Below are 13,921 nucleotides of genomic sequence, written 5' to 3' on the forward strand. Positions count from 1 at the left end.
TCAACGCCATCTCAAATTAAACATGGCTAAAACTGAACTTCTCATTTTTCCCCCTAAACCCTCCTCCCCTCTTCCCCCATTCTCTATCTCTGTTAATGGCTCTCATATTCTCCCTGTCTCCCTGGCTCGTAACCTTGGAGTTGTCTTAGACTCTTCTCTCTCCTTCTCTGCTCATATTCAACAAATCGCCAAAACCTGCCGCTTCTTTATCTTCAACATTAGCCCCTTCCTTTCTGAACATGCCACCAAAACCCTTATTCATGCCCTTGTTACTTCTCGCTTGGACTATTGCAATTTACTTCTCACTGGTCTTCCACTCAATCATCTTTCTCCTCTCCAATCTATCCAGAATTCTGCAGCTCGACTTATTTTCCGTCAGAATCATTATGCCCACACTAGCCCACTTCTCAAGTCACTTCACTGGCTCCCTGTCCGCTTCTGTATACAGTTCAAACTTCTCTTACTGACCTTTAAATGCATCCACTCTATGACCCCTCATTACCTCTCCTCATTTCTCCCTACATTCCTCCCCGTGAACTCCGCTCTCTGAGCAAGTCTCTCTTGTCGTCCCCCTTCTCCTCCATCGCTAACTCCAGACTTCGCTCCTTTTATCTTGCTGCACCTTATGCCTGGAACCGCCTTCCCAAGCCCATATGTCTAGCTCCATCTCTACCTGTTTTTAAATCTATGCTGAAGGCTCACCTTTTCACTGCTGCCTTTGGCTCCTAGCCACTACCCATTTGTCCTCCTCCCTGTTCCTCTTTACCCTGTAATTCCCTTGCCCGTAATGTCTTGTCTGTCTGTTTTACCTAGATTGTAAGCTCTTTGAGCAGGGACTGTCTCTCTATGTCAATTGTTCAGCGCTGCATGCTTCTGGTAGCGCTATATAAATGCTAATAGTAGTAGTAGTAGTATACCTGGGCAGAAACACGTATGTGCCTCTTGAGCATGTAAATGTAGAAAATACTAGCACTTGTGCAGGAAAATGTACACTTAAGTGCATTGGCTATCTGGATGCCTATTCTTTACATAAGTACATAAGTACTGGGACAGACCGAAGGTCCGTCAAGCCCATCCCCTTTATCATTTTCATCACCCTTCTCTGTACCTTTTCTAATTCCACCACATCTTTTTTGAGATGTGGTGACCAGAACTGCACACAATATTCGAAGTGCGGTGGCACCATGGAGCGATACAAAGGCATTATAACGTCCTCATTTTTGTTTTCCATTCCTTTCCCAATAATACCTAGCATTCTATTTGCTTTCTTAGCCGTCGCCACACAATGAGCAGAGGGTTTCAACGGATCATCAATGATGACACCTAGATCCCTTTCCTGGTCGGTGTCTCCTAATGTGGAACTTTGTATTACGTAGCTATAGTTTGGGTTCCTCTTTCCCACATGCACCACTTTGCACTTGCTCACATTAAACGTCATCTGCCATTTGAATGCCCAGTCTCATAAGGTCCTCTTGTAACCTCTTGTGATTTAACAACTTTGAATAACTTTGTGTTGTCAGAAAATTTAACTACCTCAAGTGTGAGTGGCGTAGCAAATAAATGTAAGGGAGGCGTACACATGGGCGAAGCATAGGCAGGACATAGGCATGTTCCCCAGTTACACATATTGGAAGTTACTTGTATCCCTGCTGTATTGACATGGCTGAAGTAATGCTAGCTCCATGGTTGTTGTAACTGTGGGCGCATTAATGTAAGGTTATGTTACAGAACAAATTCTAACCATGCCTGGTAATGGAGTTTATTCTATAAAGGAAAATAGGTACCAGCATAATTGCAAAAATGCACACCTGTAAGTTAGGTGCAAATATGCCAGCCATGGTGTTGGCGTAAAATGCTACCCCTCCCCCTAATGCCTAACTGCCGGAAATATGTACATAATTTGTGCATGTATGTATGTGTCCTGCCCAGACTATCCATGTGTACACCTACCTATAAAATATGCACTAAGTAAGATACAAAACAGTCTACCTCCCAGCCAATCCAAACTATTTATGCACTCTTCATATAAATATACATCATCTCATAACTAAATACTATAATCTCCTCACAGAAAAAAGCTTATGGACCTTCAGAAAATGCATACTTTTTTTCTTTGTAACTGCTATACATTTAGCAGATAAATGCTTTCAATTATCATTGGTCCCAGCATAGAAGTTATTTTCTTTTTGTAGCCTTTATTAATTTATTCTTTTTTTAGTTGAATACCATATACTTTTAATTTATTTTATTATGACATTTGTATCCTGCGTTATCCATTCAATGTGGCTTACAATCCAATTATAAGCAGGTACAATCTCTGTCCCTAGAGGGCTCACAATCTTGGTTGTTGTACCTGAGGCAATGGAGGGTTAGGTGACTTGCCCAGGGTCACAGGGAGCATATATATATATATATATATATATATACTAGTAAAAAAAAAGGCCCGTTTCGGAAAAAAATGAAACGGGCGCTAGCATGTGGGTTTTTTTTTTCTTTTTCTGTTTGATATTAAGGGATATAAATTTTTTTAGGGATCCCTTGCAGGCAGGCAGGAGGAGGAGTAGATATGGGTTGGTTTGAGTGTGGAATGTGGGTGGTGTTCTGTAGGGGGGGGAGGGGGTTGTGGGAGTCTCTTTGTGTCTGTAAGAGAGAGATGTTGGTTTTTACTGTTTCAGTTTCTGTATTAAGGGGGTTAGGGGAGGGAGTATGTGTGTATGAGTGTGAAAGCAAGATGCTGTCTGTCCATGGCAGTGTGTGGCATTTTGGGGGGTGGGGAGTTTGGTTGTACTGTATGTATGTGTGTTAGTGAGTGATGCTGATTGCCCATATTAGATGTGTTTTTATTATTATTTTTTTTTGTGGCTGGTAGGGGGTGATTGTCTGCGTGTGAGTGTGAGACAGTAATCTGAATTCAGCAGGGCAGTCTGATGTGCTATTTGTAGGCACTTGTATTTTTGATGAGACCGGAGGAATCCGTTGCAGGCAGGCAGGAGGTGGAGTAGATATGGGTTTGTTTCGAGTGTGGAATGTGGGTGGCGTTCTGTAGGGGGGGCAGGGCTGAGGGCGCATGTGTCTGGAAGTCTCCATTGTAGGCTCTGAATTCTGCACGGCACTCAGGTGGGCTGTTTGTATGTACTTAAAGTTTTCATTAAACCGGAGTGATGTTTGGTTTTTTTTGAGGGGGGGGGGGTTTGTGCACCGGAGGGTTCCGTTTGGGTGCTTTTTGTTTGGGGGGGGTGGATTGGTTAGAGTGTGGAATGTGGGTGGCGTTCTGTAGGGGGGGCAGGGCTGAGGGCGCATGTGTCTGGAGGTCTCCGTTGTAGGCACTGAATTCTGCACGGCACTCAGGTTGGCTGTTTGTATGTACTTAAAGTTTTCATTAATCCGGAGGGATCCTTTTGGCTGTTGTTTGTTGGGGGGGGGGGGGTTTGTGCGCCGGAGGGATGCTTTTGTCTGCGTGTGGGGGGGGGGGGTTGAGCGCGGTTAGTGTGCACGGGTGGTTGTAGTGATTCAACGGGTCAGCGATCCCTTGTTTGTCAGCTGGTTTTCATAGGTCCTTGGTGCGTCTGTCGTCATGTTTCGTCGCATGGCAGCGGGTTGGCGATCCCATTCGTTCAGTGTCAGTGCTCCGCCCTCAACGTCATCACGTTTGATGCATGGGCGGGGCAGACACTCATGGCTCGAAAGTGGTCTCTGCCGCCTCACTTTTAGAATGTTGGGAAAGTGAGGCTTCATTAGAACGTTGGAGGTGCGTTTTTTATATATATATATATATATATATATAATTTAATTGATTGTTGAGACAATATAGGAAAAGTACAACAAGTAGGGAAGTTTCAATTATCTTTTATATTAGATAGGAAAAATGTCAGATTTCTGAAACTAATTTGCAGTGAAAACCTAAAGCATTATTTGGTAAATATGCATGTATCTTACTTAGATCTATTGTGATGGGCTCAAGTATAATACATGCAGGGAGATATATATTCAACACAGTCTACCTCCCAGCCAATCCAAACTATTACCCTGAAGAAGGTTTCAAAACACTGGACATGTGGCACTTAGGTTTTAAAAAGCAACACTAGGCCTTCAGGATTGAGATGATCAAAGTCTCTTGTTTATTAATTGACGGATAGACCCAACACGGGCCGTGCTTCGGCACACCGGCGCCTGCCTCAGGGGTCAGCTAATCCTGGTCAAAAATTGTAGGTAGTACTGTCACAGTGTAGCACCTTTTATATGGAATAGAGTCTCAATTGCTCCGAGAGCGTAATCAGCATGGACAACGCTGTCAGTCTAAAAAAAACGCCAAACTGTCGGATCTATCTTTCAATTAATAAACAAGAGACTTTGATCATCTCAATCCTGAAGGCCCAGTGTTGCTTTTTTGTATCTGTATTATTTTGTATGCTGTTTTATCCTCTCTTTTGTGTCTCTGCACTTAGGTTTTCCAACAGAATTCCTCAAAAATCCGGGCAAGTTCTGAAAAGAAAGAAACTTAGGTAGCCCAGAAAGTCAGGAAGAGTAACACACAAGCATACAGTGTTTTGGGAGAATTAGTTCACTTCCAGATATTCTCAACTCCTTATGTATGATTCTTTCCAGCTTTCATTAGGTATGGAAAGAATAAAAAATGATTCGGTAACTTTTATAGAAAATACTGTTGGATGTTAATAAATATAAAAACAAAATGGTGGCAATATGCAAAAGGAACAAATTAGTCAACCAACTATGTTATTATTATTATGTGAAAAGCTGCCCGGATGCATAGCTATAATGGTCACAAAGTCCAGCCATTGCTGCATTGGTTGGTTTGGGCTTGGTGGAACCAAAGCATTCAGAAATGTGATATCACTTTGGTTGTGCCTGTGTCTGTGCTGGTTGGTTTAGGCTGAAACATTCAAAGAGAAATCAGGGATGCGATATGGCTTTGTTGTAAAGGAAGGCTTTCCCAAATTTTTGGTTAATGACCTTCCATCCCAGTGTATTGTGGGGTTTGGAGGTCCACTTTCATTTACAATTTGAATTACAACTACCACAACCCATCAGGAGAGGAGGTTAAAAACCAGGCCCAGTCAAAAGTCTCCCTCTAGAAACCAGGTCACATTGTATCCCTGGAGAATTATGGAAGTAGCTAGAACAAGGAACCAGATCTGGGAGAACAGAGTATTTGATAATGTATCATTAAACGAGTGGCTCAAAAGGATAGAGAACATAGGAGGCAATAATCTGGGAGCGTACACAGTGAGCACCCCAGTTCAGTGAACACTCAACAAAGCCTGCAGCTAAAACTGGAAGTAATTAGGGATGGGACTGGTGAATCCCTTCTAGTTGCCACAGATGAAGTCCCGGTGAAAGAGGTTATGATGGGATCAGCAGAACCCTTAAAGCTGTCATAGCTGGAGTCATGGAGGAAGTGACTAATGATGGGATCGGTGGATCTCTAAGAGTGCGATCAATGGAGTCTTGATGACTGTTCCCCAGACTCAAGTCTATAGAAAATAAACTTCTTTTTTGGTCCACTACATCCTCTCTGGATTTGGTTTACTCCTTTTTCATATCTTTGTAGTTTCTTATAAAAAAGCCACACTGTAAGAAAGAGAAGTGACAGAACCTGTTACAAAGGAATAACTGGCCCCAGCTAAGCCTGCACCGATTTGTACTGTATGATTTGTTGTCTTTTAAGGTTTTTCCTTAGATAGTAATTAAAATCAGATTAGGGAATGTCACTGAGTATAAACTGGCTTTCACGCCTTGGTGTTAGATCAAGGATGGGCAACCATGGACCTTGAGGGCTACAACCCAGTTGGATTTTCAAGAGTTCCACAATGAATATGCACGAGATTGATTTGCATGTATGCTTCCATTGTATGCAAATAGTTGCCCACCCCTGTGTTAGATAATAGGGCTATGATTTATTTGATCTATTCTTACTGTACACCGCCTTGAGTGAATTCCTTCAAAAAGGCAGTAAATAAATCCTAATAAATAAATAAATAAGATGGAATAGATAAATAAACCAGCACTTCTTGTCATGTTGCTAGTCTTCAGTAATCTGTAATAGTCTGAGAGCTCTTGGTCTTGCTCTCATTTCCCCTCCATCTTATTTCATCATATTCATTAACATATGATGTGGGAAACAAGCACTGAAAATACCTTCACTTAAGAGCAATGATATTTATGCTAATTAAAATGGCACTAGGTTGAGGTCAGGTTCCAGGTTGGTGATATGGCATGACCTGGCAGAATATCCTCACCACTTAAGAGATTCTCCTGCACTTTTCCATGTAACAGGTATGGCAGTGGCCTGGGGGCCAATGTTTACATTTGCCCTCCAAAGCGTATACCACATTACAAAGGCACCATGCTCATTTTTGTGTTTTGACCTTCTGGCTTCTCCTCCAGCAGCCCCCTCAGACTGGTGCCCAAAGTCGATGGCCTCCAACTACCCCTCTCCCCAGTACACCACTAGGTCATGGAGAGATACTCCATAACAGTAACACACTCTGCCTATGGCACTATCAGTGTACACAGAGACACACAATATGTGCAAACCTCTGTTTTAGGATAGAGAAGGTGATTTACTAAAGGTCACACCTCCCTTCCCCTCTCCCATGGATTCTGTATAGGTCACCCAAAGTTGAGTGCAGATCACAGATCCTTGCATAAACTAATTGGCTAAATAGGTGATACCAATCAATAATTGGCATTAACAAGCACTAACTGGCAGTCATTAGTAGTTATGCACGGATGTGCCCTAAGCCCCTACTCTATAACATGCATGCCTAACTTATCTCGTGTGGAGCTGCAAAGAGGGTGTGGCCAGGGGAGGGGCATCAGCAGGTCATGGGCATTCCTGGGATTTAGGTCCAGTAGAAACCCAACTGAGCAGAAGACCTCTGAATTCCCACAAGCAGATACAGAAGTGAAGAGGTAGTGGGAGGTGGACCACGAACTCAATAGACTGGGACAATTATCGTAAATCTTAGAAAATGTATGGATCAAAGACTCGACACGGTACCGTGTTTCAGCCATCTGTCTGCTCAGGAGTCTTATTACATGAATGTATATCAAAATCTCTAATATCAAATCTTTCTTGTGTAATGATACAAAAGATTCGATATTGGAGGTTTTGATATACATTCATGTAATAAGACTTCTGAGGCAGGCCGGTGGCCAAAACATGGCACCGTGTCAAGTCTTTGATCAATAAAGTTTCTAAGATTTACGATTATCGTCTCAGTCTCTTGAGTTCGTGGTCCACCTCCACTACCTCTTCACTTTCATTCCAGGGATTTAGACATGCAGTTATAGAATACTTGCATTTCCACGCCTAGCTGACTAGCTGGGCATGAGCACTTGCACCAGCCTTTGTCTGGCATAAGTGCTTGTGCCCAAAGTTAGGTGCAAAATGGCACGCTAAGCTAATATTCTATAAAAACAGTTTCACATGGAACTATCTTTATAGAATACTAGCGTAGCGAGCATCATCTCGGCATCTAACTTTACTGAATTCTCCCCATAGTGTATTGAGGAGGTGGGACTGGGCCTGGGTTCCATAGATTTCACAGCTGTGTGCTACTTCCTGGGCTATACCACCAGTTCCTGAATTTGAGGGCATCAATGTACTCTTTCAGGGGTCCTTTTACTAAGCTACGGGAAAAAGGGCCCTGTGGTAGCGGCAGGGACCATTTTCCCATGTGCCAGGGCCTTTTTTACCACAGCAGGTAAAAAAAAAACCCAAAATGGCCATGCGGTAAGATAACCCTTACCACGTGGCCACGCGGCAGGAAGAACTTACCGCCACCCATTGAGGTAGTGGTAAGGGCTCCTGCAATAACCCGGCGGTAACCGCACAGTGTGCATCAATGCCTGATTACCGCCAGGTTAGTGCCGTGCTAGAGAAAAAAAAAATTCCAGCCAGAACTACCGCCGGCGGCCACTTTGGGCCAGCAGTAGTTCCAATTTAGCGTGTGGTAAGCCCGCATTGAGCTTACTGTTGCTTTGTAAAAGACCCCCTCAATTTTCAGGTAATTTGACTTAAGGTTTCCCTTTTTTACCTTCCACATGATGACAATAATCAAAGCCAGCAGCAAGAATCCCCCAGTGGCGCTACCAACAGCAATAGGCAAGAGGTTGAAGACTTTGTCTTTCCGCAACACTAGCATAATCTGGAAAGAAAAGATTTTTTTCATTTAGGGAATTAAACATACTTCTCCAGAGAATCATTTGTTGGTTAACATCAGTATTGCTGGATGATAGAATACTGTAACTCTCACAAAGGCTGTTGACCTTGACATTGTTATACAAAGGTTATAATGTGGCTAAGCTTTTCCGCACTATGAAGCCTGACTTAACGCTGAATCAGAGGAACTTTACCAGCCATCTCATGCTGACGGCTGACATCATACCCCCTCAATTCAACAAAAAAACTCAATGCCACCTTGAAGCTCTTCAAGGGTATTCATAATCCCAATCCAGTTGCCAGTGCATGTTTTTCTCACCAAAAAACCCACTCATAATAGATGGTATTGAATGGTGGATAATTCTCAGTAATTTAAGAAACATACATTGGATTTTTTTCAAACTTTCATAAGTATTTTGTAAAAGAAAATGAATCTAGCTCAAATACATCATGAGTAGTAATCATAAATTCTAGTTGGACCTAAGCGAATGCTTGTTAACAGCAGCACATGGGGATGAGAAATAGTTGCAGATGCGCACGTTCAATCAAACCTTTCCTTTCCCTCTAAAAGTGTGATAACAAAGGTTGAGCAGAGAATTTGGTGAGATAGGAGTACATTTGAACGAGGAGGAGAAGTCTGGATATAAATGCATAGGACAGGAGAGAGAAATAGAAAGTGCAAGAAAAATGCAGTCCTGAGGAATACATTTCTGATTCTGAATGTACTTGCAATTAATATCTGAGGAAATTATAGAAGGTTAAACTTATCATGGTAGCAGGTCATAAAAAGACCCTATCTGGGAATATTTTATTGAAGTTCCTCTAAGTGTGTTTTCCACTTTGGCTCCCTGGCTTCCCTCCTACTCATTTGCTGAATTCATGCTCCCTTTCTTGACATTGGTGGGGCTCTACAAGCCACGTCTCAGCTCCCACCTCAGCCCCCCAAGCTGGATGCTCAGCCACTGCAGCAGTATCAGGTAGGCAGGCCAGAACAAAGTGATATAGTATAGGTTCACGCTCTCACATCCGGGACTGCTGGAACATGCTCTCCCACCCAGTTTATGATCTCTGAAGTTTCTTGTTGTGATCTATGCTGTGCTTCCCGACAGAGCATTTCATATGGACTCTAAAGGCATGAGGCTGTCACTGACTTAGATGATCGAGATTGTTGAATGACAACAAAAAAGTCCCAAAACAATGGTGCGGTGCAGAGTTTTATTGATAAGGTATAAACGAATAAAACTCTGCACTTTTGGGACTTTTTGTTGTCACATTTGCTATTTGTGTGCTGCTTTTGCTTTGTGCAAAGGTTTTCCTCCCCCCCTTTTTTTGTTTCTTCAAGATTGTTGAGTGCCAGAAGTGCTTCAGGGACTGGAGAAGTATGGCCAGTCCCAGAAAATAGGGATATGCCTGGAGCCAGGGAGATGGGAAGTCACAAATTAAGAAGTCTCACCTGCAGAGAAGAGCCAGAAGTGGTAAGCAGTGAAGGGATGGGTGAGCCAAATCTGCATGGAAGGGGGACTAGCTAAGGAGGGGTGGCCAAGTTGGAAACTGTTAGGGAGTGGAGGGAAACAGAAGGCTGGGTCATGAAGAAGTGAGGAGCACAGCAGGCCAAGATGATGTAAGGACTGGAGCAGGCAAAGAGCTATTAAACTTCTCTGCCCCCAAATCTAAAAAGTCACACTATATTTGTGCAGGAAAAGAAGACTTTAATTAAGTACAGAGAGAAGGAGAAATTAGGGGAATCTGAGCATATGAGTACGGCAGTGTGGTACAGATGAGCTGAGCAGAGAACATATGACATGAAAATATGTGTGAGATTTATTTGCATGCAATGAAAGCAGGGAATGCAAATGGATCTCGTACATATTCATTGTGGAAATCCTGAAAATCAGGCTAGGTTGTGGACCTCGAGGACTGGATTTGAGGACTCTTGCTGTAGTTTTTGATTTGGCCACATGAGTCTTCTCAAAGTCCACATTACCTGCCCTGCTCTTGACATTGAGGTACGGACTAGTCATTCAATCTTCCCACCAGCTGTACCTTGTTTTTCTTCTTTTTTTTTTTTTTCTGGATGAGTTATGTTGAGTTCACTAGTGCAGTACCTTCAATCATTTTGAAAAGCTGGCTCCAGTGTTCCACTCGGTACCAACATACCTCAACTCTGCATCTGATGTGTTTCATGGATTTGTAGAGTGTCTCATTAAAGCTAATCTCCCCAGAAATCAGCAGCTCTGCATTATCTTCTACAATCTAGAAAAAGCAGACAGAACAGGAAAAGAGCTAATAAACCCTCTCCACAAGAAAAATGTGCTAGAGTTAACATTAGAGTTACTTATTTGTTATTTTCTCATTAAAATTGGAGATTTAAAATTTAACAATGGGTTCCAAAAGCATCTTTTGAGACTTGGTTACTGCTCAGTGAGAGCAGATTATCAGCTGTGCTCTCCCACCTCTTCTGCACTGTCCAACCATGACCAGCAGCTTCTACTGTTAGAGACCTCTTAATATTTTTCTAAATCTGATCCTTGGACTGTACTGACATTCCAGCACTCAGGAGGTATTACACAGTAACATGGTAAATGACGACAGAAAAAGACCCACACGACTCATCCAGCCTGCCCAACAAAGGTGAAGCTGCACTCGCCACTCTGTGCAGGTTATAGTCATTCATGTTTAAACACTGGTTGGCAATTCTCCATCATACCAACCACCTATTGGGCTCATTTTCAAAACTGAAAAGCGTCTAAAAAGTGTCATAAAGCAGCATTTGGACATTTTTCTCACAACGTCCAAATCAGTATTTTCGAAACCTATTTTTAGACGTTTTTCTATGAAGTCCATCAGAAGTACATCCAAATCACAAGGGGGTATGACAGGGGCATGTTAAAGGTGGGATCTGGGCATTCCTAGCACTTCGACGTTTTTGAGCCATAACGGAACAAAACAAAAACGCCCAGGACTAAAACTTAGACGTTTTGAACTAGACCTGTTTTTATAACAAATAAGGCACAAAAAGGTGCCTTAAATACCATGATGACCACTGAAGGGAATCAGGGATGACCTCCCCTTACTCCCACAGTGGTCACTAACCCCCTCCCACAACCCAAAAATGTGATGAAAAACATTACTTGCCAGTCTGTATGCCAGCCTCAGATGTTATACTCAGGTCCATTAGAACAGCATACAGGTCCCTGGAGTAGTCTAGTGGTGGGTGCAGTGCTCTGCAGATAGGTGGACCCAGGCTCCTACCTCCCCCTACCTGTTACACTTGTGGATGAAACTGTAAGCCCTCTAGAACTCACCAAAAACTCACTGAATCCACATAGGAGTGGCCTAGTGGTTAGGGTGGTGGACTTTGGTCCTGAGGAACTGAGTTCAATTCCCACTTCAGGCACAGGCAGCTCCTTGTGACTCTGGGCAAGTCACTTAACCCTCCATTGCCCCATGTAAGCCACATTGAGCCTGCCATGAGTGGGAAAGCGTGGGGTACAAATGTAACAAAAATAAATATAGGTGCTCCCTTCACCCATAAGGGCTATGGTAGTGGTGTACAGTTGGAGGTAATGGGTTTTGGGGGGGGGGGGGGGCTCAGCAGACAAGGTAAGGGAGCAATGGTGAGATGTGCACCTGGGAGCATTTTATGAAGTCCACTGCAGTGCCCCCTAGGGTGCCCTATTGCTGTACTGGAATGTCAGGGGGACTAGTCTACTAAAAATGCTGGCTCCTCCTACATCCCAATGGCTTGATTTTGTGCATTTTGCACTTGGACGTTTTTTTTTTCCGAAAATGGACCAAGAAACAATACGTCCAAATCACAAAACCTTGTATTTTCAAAAACAAAAGAGAGATGTTTTTCTTTTTTTGAAAATGATCTTCTTTCCTATTCAGATTTTGGATGTTTTTTGCAAAACGTTCAAAGTCGGACTTAGACATCATATCGAAAATGCTCCTCCACAGGTAATTAGATATGATGTGGTCTTAGGAGCCCTATAGAAATGCGGGTCCACTGTGTCCCTTGTATGGGCCCACATGCTGCAGTGAGGGGAAGCTGTGGTTGTCAGCGGGTCACACTATTGTCAGCATCTGTCACAGAACAGCTATACTCAGAGATATAGACAAATAGACAAGCTATAGACACACCTGCTGCAAGGAATTCAGAGCCAGCTCTGCTCGAACCGTAATGTCCTCCGTGTCTGTCCTGGTGATACACTGCACACATTTACATTTTACCATCGTACAGTCCTGGAAAAAAACACAAGTGCAGATCAAAGAGTATGCGTAATACATTTGATATGCCGCCTTCCTGTGGTATAAAACTATTGGTACTTTCTCTCCCTAGCGGACTCACAATCAACTCACACCAGCCATGAAAGCTGGTGCCAGAATGCATGTAAATTATAGTATTCAATAGTTTACCTCACTGATTGTACTTATGTTTATGCTGCTAACAAAATTGTACGTTTTATGTCAAGCAGTATCTGCTGTATACTGCTTTGGGTAAATCTCTTCATAAAGGTGGTTAATAAATCTCAATGAATAAATTTTATGTATGTACAGTGGGGGAAATAAGTATTTGATCCCTTGCTGATTTTGTAAGTTTGCCCACTGACAAAGACATGAGCAGCCCATAATTGAAGGGTAGGTTATTGGTAACAGTGAGAGATAGCACATCACAAATTAAATCCGGAAAATCACATTGTGGAAAGTATATGAATTTATTTGCATTCTGCAGAGGGAAATAAGTATTTAATCCCTCTGGCAAACAAGACCTAATACTTGGTGGCAAAACCCTTGTTGGCAAGCACAGCGGTCAGACGTCTTCTGTAGTTGATGATGAGGTTTGCACACATGTCAGGAGGAATTTTGGTCCACTCCTCTTTGCAGATCATCTCTAAATCATTAAGAGTTCTGGGCTGTCGCTTGGCAACTCGCAGCTTCAGCTCCCTCCATAAGTTTTCAATGGGATTAAGGTCTGGTGACTGGCTAGGCCACTCCATGACCCTAATGTGCTTCTTCCTGAGCCACTCCTTTGTTGCCTTGGCTGTATGTTTTGGGTCATTGTCGTGCTGGAAGACCCAGCCACGACCCATTTTTAAGGCCCTGGCGGAGGGAAGGAGGTTGTCACTCAGAATTGTACGGTACATGGCCCCATCCATTCTCCCATTGATGCGGTGAAGTAGTCCTGTGCCCTTAGCAGAGAAACACCCCCAAAACATAACATTTCCACCTCCATGCTTGACAGTGGGGACGGTGTTCTTTGGGTCATAGGCAGCATTTCTCTTCCTCCAAACACGGCGAGTTGAGTTCATGCCAAAGAGCTCAATTTTTGTCTCATCTGACCACAGCACCTTCTCCCAATCACTCTCGGCATCATCCAGGTGTTCACTGGCAAACTTCAGACGGGCCGTCACATGTGCCTTCCGGAGCAGGGGGACCTTGCGGGCAGTGCAGGATTGCAATCCATTATGTCGTAATGTGTTACCAATGGTTTTCGTGGTGACAGTGGTCCCAGCTGCCTTGAGATCATTGACAAGTTCCCCCCTTGTAGTAGTAGGCTGATTTCTAACCTTCCTCATGATCAAGGATACCCCACGAGGTGAGATTTTGCGTGGAGCCCCAGATCTTTGTCGATTGACAGTCATTTTGTACTTCTTCCATTTTCTTACTATGGCACCAACAGTTGTCTCCTTCTCGCCCAGCGTCTTACTGATGGTTTTGTAGCCCATTCCAGCC

The 13,921-nt window shown here is 43.3% G+C and overlaps 1 protein-coding gene across 2 annotated transcripts in view; it reads right to left on the bottom strand.

The window, feature by feature from the left end:
• Nucleotides 1-3,824: 3,824 nt before the first annotated feature.
• The window catches only part of ITGAE (integrin subunit alpha E), a 137,773-nt gene continuing 127,676 nt past the window's right edge, over nucleotides 3,825-13,921 (bottom strand). For both annotated transcript variants that reach the window (XM_030222426.1, XM_030222424.1), the window contains exons 29-32: nucleotides 12,329-12,430; nucleotides 10,343-10,438; nucleotides 8,061-8,171; nucleotides 3,825-5,589 (exon numbers count right to left, since the gene is read on the bottom strand). In XM_030222426.1, coding sequence (XP_030078286.1) covers nucleotides 5,545-5,589; nucleotides 8,061-8,171; nucleotides 10,343-10,438; nucleotides 12,329-12,430 — 354 coding nt within the window. In that variant the 3' untranslated portion in view covers nucleotides 3,825-5,544. The remainder of the gene's footprint in view (nucleotides 5,590-8,060; nucleotides 8,172-10,342; nucleotides 10,439-12,328; nucleotides 12,431-13,921) is intronic.

Source organism: Microcaecilia unicolor, chromosome 13, assembly GCF_901765095.1.
Source record: "Microcaecilia unicolor chromosome 13, aMicUni1.1, whole genome shotgun sequence".
Classification (NCBI taxonomy): Eukaryota; Metazoa; Chordata; class Amphibia; order Gymnophiona; family Siphonopidae; genus Microcaecilia; species Microcaecilia unicolor.